The sequence below is a fragment of the Xyrauchen texanus genome, chromosome 16, assembly GCF_025860055.1.
Source record: "Xyrauchen texanus isolate HMW12.3.18 chromosome 16, RBS_HiC_50CHRs, whole genome shotgun sequence".
NCBI classification, from domain to species: Eukaryota; Metazoa; Chordata; class Actinopteri; order Cypriniformes; family Catostomidae; genus Xyrauchen; species Xyrauchen texanus.
Window position 1 is genome coordinate 45,586,801 of NC_068291.1, and position 20,420 is coordinate 45,607,220.

Below are 20,420 nucleotides of genomic sequence, written 5' to 3' on the forward strand. Positions count from 1 at the left end.
AAAAAAAACTGATTTCAAATCCGCAGTAAATTCTGACTACATTAGTATCATAAAATAAGCTTCTCTTGCATAGATCACGTAAATAAAATAAGAATGCAATTTTCAGGCTTGTCCAGTTAATGCGCATGCGTGTTCTCAAGTTGATTGACAGGCGATGTCCGTTTCTAAAAGGCGATTGGCTCTTTTGTCGGTAAGGCGGGACTTTCCTTTTCACAGACCTGTTATGACCCTTTTCCGCCTTTTTCAACGTAAATGTAGCCAACTTTTTTTATATTTTCAATTTTTTAATTCCAAGTATTAGTGTAAATTTTAAACATTTTACTTTGTATAATATTAGCCTGGAATAAGTTTAAAAAAATAAATCTGTTACCACAGCTGTGATAATGCTTCTAACAGCTACTGATGAAGTGACTTACTGCTATTATTAAGCGCTGTATATTTGTATCTTCTTTTGCAAAGCTGTGAAAGCGAAAGTGTTTATTTATTTTTCATTATTTTCCTTATGGAGCAAACAGGTAAGCAAAAAAATAAATATGCATTGATCCGCCATTGACGTTAACCCTGCTATGGGTCTACTTCCGCTTTCCAACCGGAAATGTGAAAAGGGTTCAGCGATAAACAGTCAGTTTTAAAGTACTTTATTGGCTTGATTGTGTTTAAATCCAAATTTGCTAAAGCATTAATACACACGAGTAATGACAAGAAGGAGAGAATACCAATCATTAAACAGTGACAAATAACTATAAAAATATGATTAAAATAAGGTGCAAAGTAACGATAATAATAATAAAGCATTGAATATCAAATGAACATTAAATGGAACACAAGATCAGTGTAGGAACAACAAACACTCGAGTGACGTCATTCTTTATATGACATAGAAACGACATTAACACACACACCACCACTTAATCTCTGCTTTCATCCTGTATGTTCATTCCAGAAGTTTATTATTGAAGGATATTGTGACCTTGAGAAACATCTCATGATTCGTGAATCCAGAAACTGTTTTAATGCATTAATAATGTCAGCGACAGCGAGTTACTGTAGAAACAAGACAAAAGAGACACACACACACATGTTCAGTCTGATGTCACTCTGTCACGGGTGTTTCTCCGTCGTGTCTGACCGGTTCAATCGCTTCTGATCGTGATGCATCTGTCAGATTTCATCGCCGGTTCTGTCGGAGGTAAATGATTCAGAACCATCGGTGTGTGTGTGTGATAATCTGATCTCACTGATGAAGGTCAATGTGTGATCTGATGGACCGGAAACGAGATCATATTTGTTTAACATGTTTTGTTTGAAATATGTTTATTCTATTGTGCTGCATTAGTGATTTCATTCAGTCTCATACAGAAATATGAACATATAATTACAATTATAGTTCTTATATTTGAGAAGAAATATATGATACATATTTAAATTCCACTAGTATTTGAGAAAATATGTGTCGTATAGTACATTTAAAAAATGTAAATATAGCTTATTTTTCCATATATGTAAAGTGACTTTTTATATCAGTGAAAGCATATGAACATATATGTTATGTGTTTTATATTGCCATATATCAGATTCACATGTAAATATTACTGTGTGGATAAATTAACCATTGTTTACTAGAGTAATATTGTCGTTATGACTACAGTAAATATATATATATATATATATATATATGTATGTTATTTATATTGGAAACAATGGTTTGGATACAATTTTCCATGGTTGTACTATAATAAGCAATATATACTGTATGTGTGTATATATATATATATATATATTAGTGCATTCAGAAAATATTCCGACCTCTTCACATTTTATGTTGCAGCCTTACGCTAAAATGCTGTAAATTATTTTATTATTTTTTTTACATCAATCTACACTCCATACCTTATAACGAAAAAGCAAAACAAAAAAACATATTTTTGAAAACATTTGCAAAATTATTAAAAAGAAAAAACTGAAATATCACATTGGCATAAGTATTCAGACCCTTTGCTATGACACGTGAGATTTAGCTCGGGTGAATCCCATTTCTCTGGATCATCTTTGAGATGTTTCTTTGATTGGAGTCACCTGTCACAAATTTAATGATTGGACATGATTTGGAAAGGTGCACACCTGTCTATGAAAGGTACTATAGCTGAAAATGCATATCAGAGCAAAACCAAACCATGAGGTCAAAGGAACTGCTGCTTTGATGTTTTGTGTGAAAATCCCAGAAATATTCAAACCAGCCCGTCTGACAACAACAGTCATCATGTGATTATCTATTCAGCCAATCGTATGACAGCAGTGCATAATATCATGCATATACGGGTCAGGAGCTTCAGTTAATGTTCACATCAACCATCAGAATGGGGAAAAATGTGATGTCAGTGATTTGGAGTGTGGCATGATTGTTGGTGTCAGACGGGCTGGTTTGAGTATTTCTGGGATTTTCACACGCAACATTCTCTAGAATATACTCAGAATGAAAAACACAAAACACATCCAGTGAGCGACAGTGTATGAAACACTTGTTGCTGAGAGATCAACAGAGAATGGTCAGACTGGATATACACAATATTAGGCAGGTGGTTTTAATGTTTTGGCTGATCGGTGTATAAATATATATCTATATATGTGTTTTTATTTATTATAATTTTTTGAAAACACCGGTTTGGAGACAATTTATAGGGTTGGGTATCACCATACGATATGAATTGCGATACACATTACAATTCGATATATTGCAATAAATCACGGATCATGATTTGATTTCACTTTTAATTTCAATGAATTTGGGTATATTTCAGTTATAATGTCCATTTTGCTTGCATACAGTATTAAACATTCTCTTTCAGCTAATGCTGTTATTCATTATTCAGGAGACCTAACTTGAAAAAATTGTCAAAATACTTAATTTTTGTGAAATTGTGTATATATATATATATATATATATATATATATATATATATATATATATTAGTCCATGTATTACATGAATAAACATGATGTATTGAACTTGCATATGTTATATTGTATATTGTTACATGTTTGTTGTTTACATGACTAATCTGATCTATTAAGTATTCAAGTACTAAAACGGTACTGTCTCTTTAAGAGTAGTGTGGGTCCGATGGCTTGTGACAGCATTCATGCCATGTGTGATTAGAATGAATGTTTCTTTTTGATCAATAACTGACTGTAGAGAACAGAAAGGATATTTAAAGAGACATTATTAACACATAAATGTTTGATTGGATCTAGTCTTTGGATTCCCGTCACACAGAAAGAGTTCAAACTTTTACTCTGTGAAAACATCTCGATATTTCACGATACATGATGTAAATATCGATACAATATCATGATATATTGATTGTATTGACACAGTTGTACCACAATAATATTGTAACAATTATTGTTGATTTAGTCATAGCTTTGGTTTTACTACAAATACCATTAAACTATAGTTGTTGTAGTAAAACCGTGCTTAAAGGGACAGTACACCCAAAACTGAAAATTCTGTCATCATTTACTCAGCTTCATGCCTTCCCAGATGTGTGACTTTCTTTCTGCTGCAGAACATAAATGAAGATATTTAGAAGAATATTTCAGCTTTGCAGGTCCATACAATGCAAGTGAATGCTGACCAGAACTTTGAAGCTCCAAAAAGCACATAAACACAGCTTAAAATTAGTCCAGTGGTTTAATCCATGTGTTCTGAACAGATATGATAGATGTAGGTGAGAAACAGATCCATATTTAAGTCATTTATTGCTATAAATCTCCACTGTCACTTTCACAAGAAAAAGTCTCACAAATCTGGGACGGTATGCTGGTGAGTAAATGATGAGATAGTTTATATGTTTTGGGTGATGTATGTAATGAATGTAAATATTACCGTTTGATCTTAATAATGTAGGAGCTTTTGGAGTGGCGGTGGGCTATCCTCTAGACACAGTGAAGGTACACATGATTATAATACTAATAACAATAATAATGATGAATATCATGTAACTGCTGATGAATATTGCAGGTGAGAGTTCAGACTCAGAGACAGTATTCTGGTGTTTGGGACTGTGTGAAAACCACCTGCAGAACTGAAGGAGTGAGTCTCATTAATCATTAATAATCCTTCATATCTCACCTGCATCAGGTGATCAATCCTCTGCTGTGTGTTGCAGGTGGGGGGATTCTACAGAGGCATGTCGATGCCCGTCACTACAGTGTCCTTCAGTTCTTCTCTGGTGTTTGGCACATACAGGAATGTCCTCCATTATCTGCATCAGATGCGTCACAGAAACGCAGCACACGCGCATCATAAAGCAGATATATTTCTGTCTGGATTTGCCGGTGGAGTCGCTCAGGTGCACGACTCCAATTATTTCTGTTTTTATTGACATTTAAAGATGCTGTAAGTGATGTTTATCATGGAAAGATGTGACTGAAATGTGTTGTGAGATATCTCACCGGTCTCTGTGACAGATCTAAACTCTGTAAACAACAAACAAAAACATGTCTGCAGTCTCTGATGCTTTCTGCCTGTCAATCATTTTATATGCTCTCATTGTATTCTAGTTTCAGCGAATTATTGAGGCTTAATGCCACTTTTATGCCATGTTGTTCATAACAGTTGTCAGTAGAGGGCGCTGTTATGCCGCTGTTGTTTTTAACAACCGTTTCTGCTCCTGTCGGACTCAATAAAGCTCATTGGGTAACTTTTGAGGGCGGGTTTTGGAAATAGTGGGCGTGGCTAATCCAACAGTTCATCTTGTGGAAATTCTAGAACGTCTAAAATGCTTGCAGCACCTTTAGATGTGACACTTCGCCTCCTGTGAAGATCAATGACGTCACTCATTTTGAGATCTATTAAATATTCCAAAATACAGAGATGCAGTTCACAGGATGACGTTCATGGTCACTGACGTGTGTTTGATGTGCTTTCAGGTTTCAGTGATGTCACCTGCAGATATAGTGAAAGTTCGTCTTCAGTGTCAAACTGAACCACTTCACCCCATCAGACCCGACTCGAGACCCAAATACCGCGGTCCAGTACACTGTGTGTTGAGTATCGCCCGTGAGGAGGGCGTCCTGGGCCTCTATAAGGGTTCTGGAGCTTTAGCGCTGCGGGACGGGCCGTCATTTGCTACTTATTTTCTCACGTACAACAGCATCTGTGATTTACTGTCATCCGGGAGTCAGCCAGGTAAAATCACACACAATCACGGGTCAGGGACGTGATGTCATTTTTTGTCTGCACCTCTTCTATGATGAACATGAGTTAAAGTAAAAATGTCATGTGGTGCATGACAGCCCACTGACAAAGAATTCTGTCATCATTTACTCACTTTCATGTTGTTCCAAACGTTTCTTTCTTCAGTGGGACACAACAGGAGATGTTTGTCAGAATGTTCATCCTCAGTCACTGTTCACTTTCCTTTTGGGTTCCACTGAAGAAAGAAAGTCATGTGGGTTTGGAACAACATGAGGGTGAATAATGGAGAATGTGTGAACAGATGTAAACTCGTGCTGTTGTTTCAGAGTGGCGTGTGGTTCTGTTGGCGGGTGGCGTGTCGGGGATGTGCGGATGGGCGATCGGGACGCCGATGGACGTGATTAAATGTCGTCTGCAGGTGGACGGAGTGAGTAAACGTCGCTACAGAGGATTCTTTCACTGTATAACTCACAGCGTGAAGACTGAAGGAGCTGGCGTTCTGTTTAAAGGACTCTCCGTCAACTGCGTTCGAGCTTTTCCAGTCAACATGTGTGTGTTTGGAATGTATGAACTGGTCGTTCGGATTCTGCGTTCAGCATCATAGATCAGCGCTTCACATCGCACAACTTATTCCATATCGGACAACATTTGCATATTGCCAAATATTTTTAAGGATCTCCAATTTCTTAACTAGTAAAACTGTTGATCACATCAATGCTCAACGTTTATTACTGGAAACATGTTTGTAAACCTCGTGTGACCCGTGTCCACATGCGTGGATGTTGTGTTGGTTTGGATATACGCAACACAAACTCATTTAAACCGACTCTAGACTGCTCATAAGACCCTAGACTGCTCATAAGACCCTAGACTGTTCATAAGACCCTAAACTGTTCATAAGACCCTAAACTGTTCATAAGACCCTAGACTGCTCATAAGACCCTAGACTGTTCATAAGACCCTAGACTGTTCATAAGACCCTAAACTGTTCATAAGACCCTAGACTGCTCATAAGACCCTAGACTCTTCATACGACCCTAGACTGTTCATAACACCCTAGACTCTTCATACGACCCTAGACTGTTCATAAGACCCTAAACTGTTCATAAGACCCTAGACTGTTCATAACACCCTAGACTCTTCATACGACCCTAGACTGTTCATAAGACCCTAGACTGCTCATAACACCCTAGACTCTTCATACGACCCTAGACTGTTCATAAGACCCTAAACTGTTCATAAGACCCTAGACTGCTCATAAGACCCTAGACTCTTCATACGACCCTAGACTGTTCATAACACCCTAGACTCTTCATAAGACCCTAGACTGTTCATAACGACCCTAGACTCTTCATACGACCCTAGACTGTTCATACGACCCTAGACTGTTCATACGACCCTAGACTGTTCATACGACCCTAGACTGTTCATACGACCCTAGACTGTTCATAAGACTCTAGACTGTTCATAAGACTCTTGACTGTTCATAAGACCCTAGACTGTTCATAAGATCCTAAACTCTTCATACGACCCTAGACTCTTCATAAGACTCTTGACTGTTCATAAGACCCTAGACTGTTCATACGACGCTAGACTGTTATTTAAGGGTTAAACGTCTGCCGCCCAGCAGTCACGCGGGTCTCAGGAGGTTAAAGATGATCTCAATTCAGATGAAACTTCAATGATTTATTATATAATGTGTTCAGTTGCCGTGACTACCTCTATGAATATAAGATTTCCATTTCTTGCTTTAGAAACTGATTATGCACAATTGTGTGTTGTGATGCTGCCCTGATTATATATTATTATATATTTGTGCCTCATCTGAACAGATCTGAGAGTCCTTGATTGGTGTATTCTGCATGATAACACTAATCCTGTGTTTATAAATCATCCTGGTACTGTAATAATGATTGTATATATATATATATATATATATATAGGAGATAACACACGTTGTGCTGTCGATCTCATGGACAATAATTCAGAAAGAACTGAATCTTTTACCTGAAAAGCTTGTGATGTCACAGTCCTGTAATTATTAAATACATAAACATGGATTAAAACAGTGTTGTGTGAGATCAGATTTATTCAACACAAGCAGAAATGGACATGATCAGGTTTTGTTCAACAGCTGTGATTCTGATGTGGCGTTCATGTGAAGAGCTCGTTTAATCATTCCTCTGGTAGATACATCAGGAGTTGAAGTGTAACTTGCGTGGACTCATGAACTGTTTGACGGTTTCGTCTGTCACTAGTTTGCGTTTCTCTTGGTGAGCCGTGATCATCGGCTGGAGCGTCTCGATTAAACATTTCTTGAGTTCACCGGTCAGAAGCGCTCCACTGCTGTAATCCTGAACCACAACAACAAACCCATTAAACACTCAAATGAACACGATAAACTGACAATAACATCATTCATGATGACAATCAGAATTTAAACCCATAAACCTGTCAGCTCAGATGAGCCCACAGGAACATGTTATCATCAAAATCTTAATAACTGCAACAGGTGTCGTTTGAAAGATTAGAGGCTCTTCTTTGCAATGCATGTGACATTATGACCAAAACTGAACAAGTGCTTTAAAATCTGCAGATACATCAGAAGTGTTACATTTTGATCATTTATAAAAACATTTGCACGGTACATATTCAAGTCAAGTCAAGTGGTTTTTATTGTCGTGTCAACCATATACAGTTAGTACAGTACACAGCAAAACGAAACAACGTTCCTCCAGGACCATGGTGCTACATAAAAACAACAAAGGACCAACATAGGACCACATGAGACTACACAACGAAATAAAATACCTATATAAACTACCTATATATACCTATATAAAGTGCACGTGCAAACATGTGCAAAAAGTACAGGACAGTACAACAAATTACTGACAATGAACAGGACAATAGACAGTGCAGCGCCGACCAGTACTCAGTAGTGCAAAAGATGACAGTTTCTAAAAATGTAAACATAACATACTATGAGATAGTGTTCTATGCACATAGCAGTTATTGAGGTAGCAGACAGTTATAAAGTGACAGTAATTAAAGTGCAACTCAGGACACGTGTGTGTCAAACCAGTCTCTGAGTATTGAGGAGTCTGATGGCTTGGGGAAGAAGCTGTTACACAGTCTGGCCGTGAGGGCCCGAATGCTTCGGTACCTCTTGCCAGACGGGAGGAGGGTAAAGAGTTTGTGTGAGGGGTGTGTGGGGTCGTCCACAATGCTGGTTGCTTTATGGATACAGTGTTTTTTGTAAATGTCTTTGATGGAGGGAGAGAGACCCCAATGATCTTCTCAGCTGTCCTCACTATCCTCTGCAGGGCTTTGCGGTCCTAAACGGTGCAAGTCCCAAACCAGGCAGTGATGCAGCTGCTCAGGATGCTCTCAATAGTCCCTCTATAGAATGTAGTGAGGATGGGGGTTGGGAGATGTGCTTTACTCAGCCTTCGAAGAAAGTAGAGACGCTGCTGGGCTTTCTTGGTGATAGAGCTGGTGTTGAGGGACCAGGTGAGGTTCTCCGCCAAGTGAACACCAAGGAATTTGGTGCTTTTGACGATCTCCACAGAGGAGCTGTCGATGTTCAGCGGAGTGTGTTCACCTTGTGCTCTCCTAAAGTCAACAACCATCTCTTTTGTTTTGTCGACATTCAGGGACAGGTTGTTGGCTCTACACCAGTTCGATCAGCCGCTGCACCTCCTCTCTGTATGCTGACTCGTTGTTCTTGCTGATGAGACCCACCACGGTCGTGTCATCGGCGAACTTGATGATGTGATTCGAGCTGTGCATTGCTGCACAGTCGTGAGTCAGCAGAGTGAACAGCAGTGGACTGAGCACACAGCCCTGGGGGCCCCAGTGCTCAGTGTGGTGGTGGTGGAGATGCTGTTCCCGATCCGGACTGACTGAGGTCTCCCAGTCAGGAAGTCCAGGATCCAGTTGCAGAGGGAGGTGTCCAGGCCCAGCAGGTTCAGCTTTCCAATCAGGTGCTGAGGAATGATTGTGTTGAATGCTGAGCTGAAATCTATGAACAGCATTCGAACGTATGAGTCCTTATTGTCTAGGAGGGTGAGGGCCAGATGGAGGGTTGTGGCGATGGCATCGTCCGTTGAACGGTTGGAACGATACGCAAACTGCAGTGGGTCTAGTGAGGGGGGCAGCTGGGTCTTAATCTGCCTCATGACGAGCCTCTCGAAGCACTTCATGATGATGGGTGTAAGTGCGACGGGACGGTAGTCGTTGAGGCAGGACACTGAAGACTTCTTTGGCATGGGGATGATGGTGGTGGCCTTGAAGCACGTTGGAATGACAGCGCTGCTCAGAGAGATGTTGAAGATGTCGGTAAGAACATCTGCCAGCTGGTCTGCACATCCTCTGAGCACTCTGCCAGGAATGTTGTCTGGTCCAGCAGCCTTCTGTGGATTGACTCTACGTAGAGTTTTCCTCACATCTGCCGTGGTAAGACAGAGCACCTGGTCGTTGGGAGGAGGGGTGGACTTCCTCGCCATCACGTCGTTCTGCACTTCAAACCAAGCGTAGAAGTCGTTCAGCGCATCTGGAAGGGAGGCATCTTTGTCACAGGCAACTGATGTTGTCCTGTAGTTGGTGATGGCCTGGATGCCCTGCCACATGCGCCGCGTGTCACCGCTGTCCTGGAAGTGACTATGGATTCTCTGGGCGTGCGGCGCTTTGCCTCTCTGATTGCCCGTGACAGTTTGGCCCTAGCTGTTCTTAGGGCTGCCTTATCGCCTGCTCTGAAGGCGGAGTCTCGGGACCTCAGCAGCGTGCACACCTCCGCAGTCATCCACGGCTTCTGGTTGGAGCGTGTGGTGATGGTCTTGGAGAAAGTGACATCATCAATGCACTTGCTGATGTAGCTGGTCACTGATGCTGTGTATTCCTCCAAGTTGGTCGAGTCACCATATGTTGCAGCCTCCCTGAACATGTGCCAGTCAGTACACTCAAAACAGTCCTGAAGAGCAGAGATGGCTCCTGCTGGCCAGGTTTTCACCTGCTTCTGAAGCGGTTTTGTGCGTCTGACGAGCAGTCTGTATGCTGGAATTAACATAACAGCGATGTGGTCTGAGTAGCCGAGGTGGGGCGGGGCTCCACCGCACGCGCCTGGGATGTTTGTGTAAACAAGATCAAGCTGCTCAGCCCTCTCGTTGAAAAGTCCACATACTGATGGAATTTAGGGAGCACTGTCTTGAGATTTGCATGGTTGAAATCTCCGGCGACAATAAACAGTCCGTCGGGGTGAGCGTTCTGCAGTTCGCTCATAGCCCCATACAGTTCACAAAGCGCTTCCTTAGCGTTAGCGCTGGGGGGAATGTATACTCCGGTTATGCAAACAGTAGTGAATTCCCGTGGTAGATAAAAAGGTCTGCATCTAACAGTCACAAGCTCCAACAGCGATGAACAGTAACTAGAGACTAGCATAGAGTTCTTGCACCATTCCGTGTTGATGTAAACACACAAGCCACCACCGCGAGTCTTACCGCAGAGAGCTGTATTTCTGTCGGCACGAAACGAGGCGAGCCCGTCTAGCTGGATGGCGGCATCCGGAACTCTGTCGCTGAGCCACGTCTCCGTGAAAACAAAGACGCAGCAGTCTCTAAACTCACGCTGCGTAGCCTGCTGGAGTCGGATATAGTCCAGTTTATTGTCCAGGGAGAAAACATTTGAGAGCAGGATAGACGGGAGAGCCGGCCGGCTACGGTTTGTTTTAGCCTAGCATGGACCCCGCCCTCTTTCGCGCTTCCGCTCTCGCACACCGCTACGACGTCCTCTCCCCCGGCCACCAGCATCAGGCGACGCCGAGGGCTGGAGGCCTGGTCTCCGCAGCAAGCCGAGTACGCGTAGCGCCTCCTGCAGGTCATCATGCAGCTTGGGTTTTGCATGAGTCTTATATTTCAGTAGTGTCTGGCGATGGTAGACACGAACACCGGTTGCTCCGATGTCCATGTGTTGCAAAAGTCGGGCTTTTTTAACAAAAATAGCACCATTGTGGATCCGGAGTGGCCGCTGCGTGCTACCGCGCCGCCATCTTGGATCAAAGAACTACAGACTACAGATATTATTGCAATCAGTAAAAACTAAAGTCCGACCGATATGGGATTCTTGAGGATGATATGGGATTCTTGGGACCGATATGGGATTCTTGAGGACGATATGGGATTCTTGAGGATGATATGGGATTCTTGAGGATGATATGGGATTCTTGGGACCGATATGGGATTCTTGAGGACGATATGGGATTCTTGAGGATGATATGGGATTCTTGAGGATGATATGGGATTCTTGGGACCGATATGGGATTCTTGAGGACGGATATGGGATTCTTGAGGACGATATGGGATTCTTGAGACCGATATGGGATTCTTGAGACCGATATGGGATTCTTGAGGCCGATATGGGATTCTTGGGGCCGATATGGAATTCTTGAGGGGAAAATTTGCAGATGGCCGATATATTTCATGTTTGAGCTGGAATGGAAACTGATCTTTTGTATGTGGATTGTTCACTGATACGACTATGTAAAAGGTCCTCAGAATGCTGCTTTCTTAAATATTTTGATCAAAGAATATTTGACATTATTATTATTATACATTGTCAACCAATTCTAAAAATGAACACTGGGAAAAAGAACAAATGGCTAAATAAACATCAGTACAGTTCAGTATCAGTCAATAATTGGCAGGTTGTAACACAAGAAGTATTTACGCCTGCCGAGTCAAGAAACAGGACACTGTCAACGGTGGAAAACCAGACTTTTAAAGATTACATTTTATAAATGCAACGACTGGAGTTGTTCAGTTGAAGGGGGCACCAAACTGTGAATCATGAACAAAACCGTTTGGTGAATACATGTTTACACATTAGCTTCCGCTGACAAGGTATGAAAGTAGCTATGTGGTTAGCTAGTTAGCTATAAGCTCATTGTCACGGAAAGTATAAGATGGCCCAGCATGGCCCACCCTCTTTGTTTTGGTGTGTTTATAATCCTTTTGGTTATGCCACTGAAACAGGAAATCTTTAAAAGCACCTTCAGAGCTTAAAGGGTTAATATTATAAATTATAATTTGTCATTCATCACTATACACACTGCAACACTACTCTCGTCTATTCAGCTGCTGAGTATTGTGCACACACTACCAAGGTAGATGTTCAGCTGAACTGCACTATGCACTTGATCTCAGGTGTAAACAAGTCAAGTCCGTTATCTTGGCTAACAGAACTCGCCAATATTGCTCCACCTAAACTGAGGGGTGAAGCTGCAGCCATACGTGAATGCCAGGGTTGCTGGCGATACAGGAACTCCCTTCTGTATCACGTCATTTTAGATCTTCCAGATATCAGACTCCGCTCACGGACACCAGTCGGATCCTCGATCCAGTCCAAGGAGGAGCAGAAGTCTGTATGGAAGAGAGGTGGAGAGAGCAGTGCCAGCCGATGCCAACCTTGTTTCTGACCCAGTAATGACAGTGCTGTGAACTGCGGCGGTGTGAGTGGGTCATGCTGAACCGGTTTCTCAGCACCCAAAGAAGGTTTGCCTCTCTCATGTTTACGCGGGGAGCTGCAGATTCCCCAGCGTGTGATTGAGTGCCGAATGAGATGCTTTACCGGAGGTGTTCAGGCGCTGCTGAGCAGTACAACATCTAACGGACTTATGCCAACTTTCCATGTAATGCAAGCGGTGTTCTTTTACAAATTCTCCTACGAATGTATACATACATATAGATTTATCAGTACAGTAAATCTCACCTGTCTGATCTTCTCCAGCTGCTCGTCGTCTTCCAGGAAAAACGTCAGATACATGAAGGAAACGTCCACGTCTGGATTTCCTCCGAACTTCCTGTGTTCCTCTACAGTGTCTTTACCTCCAGAAAACGCATGTTTATTTACCTGCACCAACACACACAGATGGGTCAGAACTGTATTTAAGAGTGCGAGAATGAACAAATATACTGCAGATGTTCAAACACCTGGACTCTAGTTTACATTCTCCAAACGATGTCATTAATAAAAACTGTTCTCTCATTTTGAGTCAATCATCAGGATGAACCTTATTCTTGATCTGTTTGGGCGTGTCTGTGAGGAATATAGAAGAGTTGGCGTCGCTGGCGCTCATCTTGGTTTGAGCTCCCTGCAGCGCCGGGAAGAACGTGGAGTGCAGCAGAGCGGGTTTGGGGTAACCGATCCGTGGGGCAACATCACGAGTCATGCGGAAATAAGGATCCTGAAGAAACAGCCAATCAAAAACTGTTATCACATGACGTGAAAGAAGATTTATTCAAAGATTATTGTTGTTTTGTGATGTCACATGATCAAACATGAACGTAACAATGTGTAACTTTTAGTGTTTAATGTCACCTGATCAATGGCACATGGAATGAGACACTGAACGTCTTTTCTGTCGCCGAAGATCTGCGGGAACGAGTTACTGAAAGACGGAGCCGCTTGAATCGCTGGAAAACTGATTTTACCTGCAGATGCACAAACGATACACTGACATCAGCTAAAATCCTTTTCCCTACAAGCTGGTTAAATTCAGTGGGTTAAAACTAAAGAAGTTTGTGTTATGCTTCCTCACCGATACAGTCACTGTCTGTGAATCCAAAGATTCCTTTTACTTGATTAAATGTGACGTGTTTCTGAATCTTCACAACGTTTCTGTAAAAGGAAGGACTCGACCTGTTGAAAGAAACATTCAGAGGTTCTGACTCAGAAAACATGATCATGAGTTTAAAATCATCACAGACATTGAATGAATATCTTCCAGGATAACATTTAAAACATATATGATAATCTTTAAGAAATCAACCTGTCAAACTGAATTTTCAGATGCTGCACTTAGAGCATTATAGCGCCACCTGTTGGCTGCACAGAAACAACCTAAAAATCTTCTGACGATACTGTTGGACTGTTTACCCCATATAGTCCATATCAGAGAAGATGAAGGTTTTGTTCACATCAAATCCACAAGCGATGATGTCTTTAGCGTTCTCCACTGCGTAACGATGACACTCTTCCTGTGACAGATCTTTCCACAGATATTTCTCATCATCCGTCAACTGAATGACCAGAGGAACGTCAAACGCATCCTGAAGCCACCTGTAACATAATCACAATAATCACATCTGCATCATACAATCACAATAATCACAGCTGTATCCTGCAATCAGAATAATCACAGCTGTATCCTAAACAATCACATCTGCATCCTGCAATCACAATATTCACATCTGCATCCCACAATCACAATAATCACATCTGCATCTCACAATCACAATAATCACAACTGTATCCTAAAATAACATCTGCATCCTAAACAATCACATCCAAATACTACAATCATAACAATAACATCTGCATCCTGCAATCACAATAATCACAACTGTATCCTACAATAACATCTGCATCCTAAACAATCACATCCAAATCCTGCAATCACAATAATCACATCAGCATCCTGCAATCGCAATAATCACATCTGCATCCCCAATCATAACATCTGCATCCTGCAATCACAATAATCACATGTGCATCCTGCAATCGCAATATTCACATCTGCATCCCACAATCACGATAATCACATCTGCATCCCGCAATCACAATTATCACATCTGCATCCCGCAATCGCAATAATCACATCTGCATCCCGCAATAATCATATCTGCATCCCGCAATAATCACATCTGCATCCCGCAATCACAATAATCACATCTGCATCCCGCAATCACAATAATCACATCTGCATCCTACAATCACAATAATCACATCTGCATCCCGCAATCGCAATAATCACATCTGCATCCTGCAATCGCAATAATCACATCTGCATCCCGCAATCACAATTATCACATCTGCATCCCACAATAATCACATCTGCATCCCGCAATAATCACATCTGCATCCCGCAATAATCACATCTGCATCCCGCAATCACAATAATCACATCTGCATCCCGCAATCACAATAATCACATCTGCATCCCACAATCACAACAATCACATCTCCATCCCAGCATCACAATAATCACATCTGTTTCCTACAACTGCATTTGCAACACAATCAACATAAGTATAGAGATGTGATTAAATAAATCATAACACTGATATTCTCCAGTGTTCTTGTGTTGTGCCCGATGAAGACTCACTTGGTGAAGATGAAGGGGATCAGGTGACCCACATGCATGGCCTCTGACGAGGGTCCTCTGCCCGTGTACAGATAAAAAGACTTCTGTTTCTCATATGCATCCAGTATCTGATGCATATCCCTGCAGGACAGATGAAAACATGTTATTACATTCATGTGCAGTTTGTAAATGTGATTTCTCTCTTTAACAAATCTGTCATCACAGACCTGTGTGAGAAGAAGATTCCTCTGCGCAGAAAATGATGTGGCGTTTTTCCAGTGACACGAGCGATTCTGTCCACCAGCTCCTGATCGATCTTACTGCTGCCAAACCGCACTGACAACAAGAGTGTTAATACAGCATTAATATTGTTTCATACTTTATTACGCATGATCAAACAGTTTCAAACTAAAATCAGAATAACAAGATATACCATTAATCTGAGCACAGAGACAGTAAGATAATTAAGATAAAGTGCTTCATCATAACCAACCGATGAGTTTATCATAGTCCACTCCTTTAGCATTGCTGGTGGACACAGTCCACGGATCGACCTGATCGTCTCCCTCCTCCACAGCTGAGTCGTTATCAATCGAGACCAAACCATCCACCGGCGGACATCCGGCCTTATAGTCCTGACCGGTGACCTGTTTATAATCAACCTTCATCTTCAGTAATAACTGAACAGCAGCATCAATATCAACCTGCAGGAGTCAACATACAGAAATCACATTTAATGATAATAACAGCTGAAAAATAAAAAGAGATGCTTTATAAAGACAAACAGAGTCATATGCTTATACACACACACACACACACACACACACACACATTTGAAGTCAGAAGTTTACATACACTTAGGTTGAAGTCATTCAAACTCATTTGTTAACCATTCCACAGATTTAATATTAGTAAACTATAGTTTTGGCGAGTCGTTTAGGACATCCACTTTGTGCATGACATGAGTATTTTTTCCAACAATTGTTTACAGACCGATTGCTTCACTTTCAATTGACTATAATCACAATTCCAGAGGGTCAGAAGTTAACTCTGACTATAAGCAGCTTGGAAAATTCCAGAAAATGATGTCTGCCTTTAGCCAATTTGTCACCTAGACAAATTCCTTGTATGTGTAAGCATACTTGGCAATAAAGCTGATTCTGATAGGAGGTGTACTGAATTGGAGGTGTACCTGTGGAAGAAATCAGGCAAGACCTCAGAAAACTATTGTGGACCTCCACACGTCTGGTTCATCCTTGGGAGCAATTTCCAAACCCCTGAAGGTGCCACGTTCATCTGTACAAACAATAGTACTCAAGTATAAACACCATGTGACCACACAGTCATCACACCGCTCAGGAAGGAGACGCATTCTGTCTCCTAGAGATGAACGTAGTTTGTGTGAAAAGTGCAAATCAATCCCAGAACAACAGCAAAGGACCTTGTGAAGATGCTGGAGGAAACAGGTGGACGAGTATCTAGATCCACAGCAAAACCAGTCCTATATGGACATCACCTGAAAGGTGCTCAGCAAGGAAGAAGCCGCTGCTCCAAAACCACCATAAACAAGCCAGACTACAGTTTGCAAGTGCACATGGGGACAAAGATCTGACTTTAGGAGAAATAATGTCCTCTGATCTGATGAAACACATATTGAACTGTTTGGCCATAATGACCATCGGTATGTTTGGAGGGAAAAGGGTGAAGAAGAGCATCCCAACAGTGAAGCATGGGGGTGCAGCATCATGTTGTGGGGGTGCTGCAGGAGGGACGGTTGCACTTCACTAAATAGATGATGACATCATGAGGAAGGAACATCTCAAGACATCAGACAGGAAGTTAAAGCTCGTCACAAATGGGTCTTCCAAATGGACAATGACCCCAAGCGCACCTCCAAAGTTGTGGCAAAATGGTTTAAGGACACAAAGTCAAGATATTGGAGCGGCATCACAAAGTCCTGACCTCAATCCGATGCCGACAAACCTGACTCAGTTACACAGTTCTGTCTGCAGGAATGGGACAAAATTCCAGCAACTGATTGTGAGAAGCTTGTGGAAGGATTCCCGAAACATTTGACCCGAGTTAAACAATTTAAAGGCAATGCTACCAAATACTAACAAAGTGTGTGTAAACTTCTGACCCACTGGGAATGTGATGAAAGAAATAAAAGCTGAAATAAATCATTCTCTCGACTATTATTCTGACACTTAAAATATAGTAGTGATCCGAACTGACCTCAGACAGGGAATGTTTTCTACCATTAAATGTCAGGAATTGTGGAAAAACTAACATTTAAATGTATTTGGCTAACGTGTATGTGACTTTGTGTGTGTGTGTGTGTGTGTGTGTGTGTGTGTGTGTGTGTGTGTGTGTGTGTGTGTGATATATATACACACACACTGACAGATATGACATTTTTGATCATCTTTGAATAGTGAGACTGACTTTAGGAGCTTTGTTTGTTTTGAGGTTTCTGACTGTTTCTCCCTGTGCTGTCAGATGATTATAAAGATCCATCACGCTCAAATCTGTTGCTGTTTCACTCTCTGACATCATCACCTATAACAGAGAAAGAGTTTAATATTACTGTAACACTCATTGAGATCATATGTGAGAATAACAGATGTGACACGCACCATATGCTCAACAGAAGCATGACAAACAGTGAATATTGATCTGTAATCGATCTATAACACGAGTCATATTCACGTGTTAACCTCAGTATGAAATAATAACATTAATTATTAAATAAACGCACCGTGTTTAAGTTTGAAGATGTGATTATATCCTTAAACTTGCATCAGATTCTCTGCGTCAGTGTCGCACCGGTGACTGTCCGTCGGGAAACACTAAACACACAACAGTTCCCATCACAACATTACATCGTTCCCGTGAAGGAAAACTATTTAAAAACTGTTTTAGTCGCAATATGTATTTCTAAGATAACTGTAACAGATTCGGGATACTTAATGTAGAATTAATATTATAAGTAGTAATAATTAAAAATAAAAAATAAAAAACTTTTATTTTGAAGTTTATAGTATTTCAAGTCAAATTCACCAGAAAGCTGTTTTTTGAAAACAACGTATTTTTGCAGGCAGTGTATATAAACTTATAAACTAACCCTAACTATATTAGGATATTGAAAGAAAGAAGAAGAATTATTTGAAAAGGCATTTTCATGTTTTGTATTTTGGCGGGATTTTTTGTAAATTTCTGACCCTTTTCCACAATCATGAAAAACCTGAAAATATCTGGGAATGAAATGGTGTATTGAGCAAAAACTGTGATTTCCAGGTCTGGAAAAGTCATGAAAATTAAAATAAAAAAAAGCATTGAAAACTCAATGTAGCCGATGTAATGCTGAAGCACCGCAAATGAGGCATACACAAAATCCTTTAATAAACAGTTGTTTTACACATTATTATTTATTGAAAACAGGACATTTATTGTCCAGTGAAAAGGCTGTCTGTAGATTTTGGAGCTGCCACAAGGTGGCACTAACAGTTCTGTAATGGGTCACACAGTGCTGATAATATCATTCTCAACTATATCTGTCACTAATGTAATCTCTATTCAGAATAAATCCACAGTGTTCAAGTAATTACGAGTGCATCATTTAGAAAAGACAGATTCTTTACACTGAAAGAAATGAACAGAAATCAATAAACATTGAAAAGTCTCATGGCTACATTGAGTAATTGATTATGCTCTTGTGAGTAATGAACTGAAGTAAATGACAGCAGATAAACTCAAGGAAATGAACACACAGGTTCTGTTTCATTAGAAGAGAGAGACTGTATATCTTAAACATGTATATATATGCTAAAGGCCTTTTACCTTTGCCTGTTCACTCAGGAATTACAGAGTGGATGAACAGATGTGTGAGATGACTTCAGACATAGTAACTGGTTTATTGATCACCTGTTTTAATCAAACACTTAATCAGATACACTGAATTTATTAGTACAGGATGGGCTCTTTTGTCTTGGGGCAGAAAAAACCACCTAGAACACATTAGCAACCACATAGCAACCATCGACAGGATTGTAGCAACTGCATAGCAACCATCGACAGGATTGTAGCAATTGCATAGCTACCATCCACAGCATTGTAGCAATTGCATAGCAACCATCTACAGCATTGTAGCATCTGCATAGCAACCATCCACAGCATTGTAGCAACTGCATAGCAACCATCCACATTGTAGCATCTGCATAACAACCATTCACAGCATTGATGCATCTGCATAGCAACCATCCACAGCATTGTAGCATCTGTATAGCAACCATCCACAGCATTGTTGCAATTGCATAGCAACCATCCACAGCATTGTAGCATCTTCATAGCAACCATCCATGGCATTGTAGCATCTGCCTAGCAACCATCCACAGCACTGTAGCATCTGCATAGCAACCATACACAGCATTGTAGGATCTGCATAGCAACTATCCACAGCATTGTAGTATCTGCATAGCAACCATCCACAGCACTGTAGCATCTGCATAGCAACCATCCACAGCATTGTAGTATCTGCATAGCAACCATCCACAGCATTGTAGCATCTGCATAGCAACCATCCACAGCATTGTAGCAATTGCATAGCAACCACACATACACACACACACACACACACACACACACACACATACTCTCTCACACACACACACACACACACATACTCTCACACACACACTCACACACACACACACTCACACTCACACACACACAAACATTTACATTTATTTATATTTATGCATTTGGCGGATGCTTTTATCCAAAGCGACTTACAGAGCCCTTATTACAGGGACAATCCCCCCGGAGCAACCTGGAGTTAAGTGCCTTACTCAAGGACACAATGGTGGTGACTGTGGGGTTTGAACCAGCAACCTCCTGAGTACCAATGTATTATACAGAGCACTTATTACAGGGACAATCCCCCCGGAGCAACCTGGAGTTAAGTGTCTTACTCAAGGACACAATGGTGGTGCCTGTGGGGATCGAACCAGCGACCTCCTGATTACCAGTTATGTGCTTAGACCACTACACACACACACGCTCATACTCACATAAACTCACACA

General features: G+C 41.2%; 2 protein-coding genes across 3 annotated transcripts; one reads left to right on the plus strand and one right to left on the minus strand.

Annotated features, from left to right (window-relative positions):
* Positions 1-487: 487 nt before the first annotated feature.
* slc25a47b (solute carrier family 25 member 47b) lies at positions 488-7,254 on the plus strand. 2 transcript variants are annotated; one of them, XM_052144957.1, is made up of 6 exons: positions 488-515; positions 3,908-3,951; positions 4,022-4,093; positions 4,170-4,352; positions 4,933-5,191; positions 5,527-7,254. In XM_052144957.1, the coding sequence occupies exons 1-6, from the start codon at positions 503-505 to the stop codon at positions 5,802-5,804; spliced, it is 849 nt and encodes a 282-aa protein (XP_052000917.1). In that variant the 5' UTR covers positions 488-502; the 3' UTR covers positions 5,805-7,254. The 2 variants fall into 2 exon arrangements, with proteins under 2 accessions (XP_052000917.1, XP_052000916.1); XM_052144956.1 differs by lacking the exon at positions 488-515 and adding an exon at positions 933-1,189.
* A 16-nt stretch (positions 7,255-7,270) lies between these two features.
* LOC127656571 (tryptophan--tRNA ligase, cytoplasmic) lies at positions 7,271-18,182 on the minus strand. Its single transcript, XM_052144954.1, has 11 exons — positions 18,097-18,182; positions 17,784-17,897; positions 15,832-16,042; positions 15,566-15,674; positions 15,360-15,479; positions 14,132-14,314; positions 13,794-13,894; positions 13,574-13,686; positions 13,266-13,439; positions 12,965-13,105; positions 7,271-7,554 (listed from the first exon to the last, which is right to left on the minus strand). Exons 2-11 carry the CDS (start codon positions 17,892-17,894, stop codon positions 7,396-7,398), a joined length of 1,422 nt encoding a protein of 473 aa, XP_052000914.1. The 5' UTR covers positions 17,895-17,897; positions 18,097-18,182; the 3' UTR covers positions 7,271-7,395.
* Between the last annotated feature and the right edge of the window lie 2,238 nt (positions 18,183-20,420).

What these genes read in the sequence shown, in the direction of transcription:
- slc25a47b (XM_052144956.1), top strand. Translation starts at nt 1,153, where the DNA reads ATGCATCTGTCAGATTTCATCGCCGGTTCTGTCGGAG. An exon ending in CCACCTGCAGAACTGAAGGA is followed by an intron (nt 4,094 to 4,169) that starts GTGAGTCTCATT and finishes TGTGTGTTGCAG; the next exon opens with GTGGGGGGATTCTACAGAGG. An exon ending in GTCATCCGGGAGTCAGCCAG is followed by an intron (nt 5,192 to 5,526) that starts GTAAAATCACAC and finishes CTGTTGTTTCAG; the next exon opens with AGTGGCGTGTGGTTCTGTTG.
- LOC127656571 (XM_052144954.1), bottom strand. Translation starts at nt 17,894, where the DNA reads ATGATGTCAGAGAGTGAAACAGCAACAGATTTGAGCGTGATGGATCTT. An exon ending in GGAATCTTCTTCTCACACAG is followed by an intron (nt 15,480 to 15,565) that starts GTCTGTGATGAC and finishes TCTGTCCTGCAG; the next exon opens with GGATATGCATCAGATACTGG. An exon ending in ATCCCCTTCATCTTCACCAA is followed by an intron (nt 14,315 to 15,359) that starts GTGAGTCTTCAT and finishes ATTATGTTACAG; the next exon opens with GTGGCTTCAGGATGCGTTTG.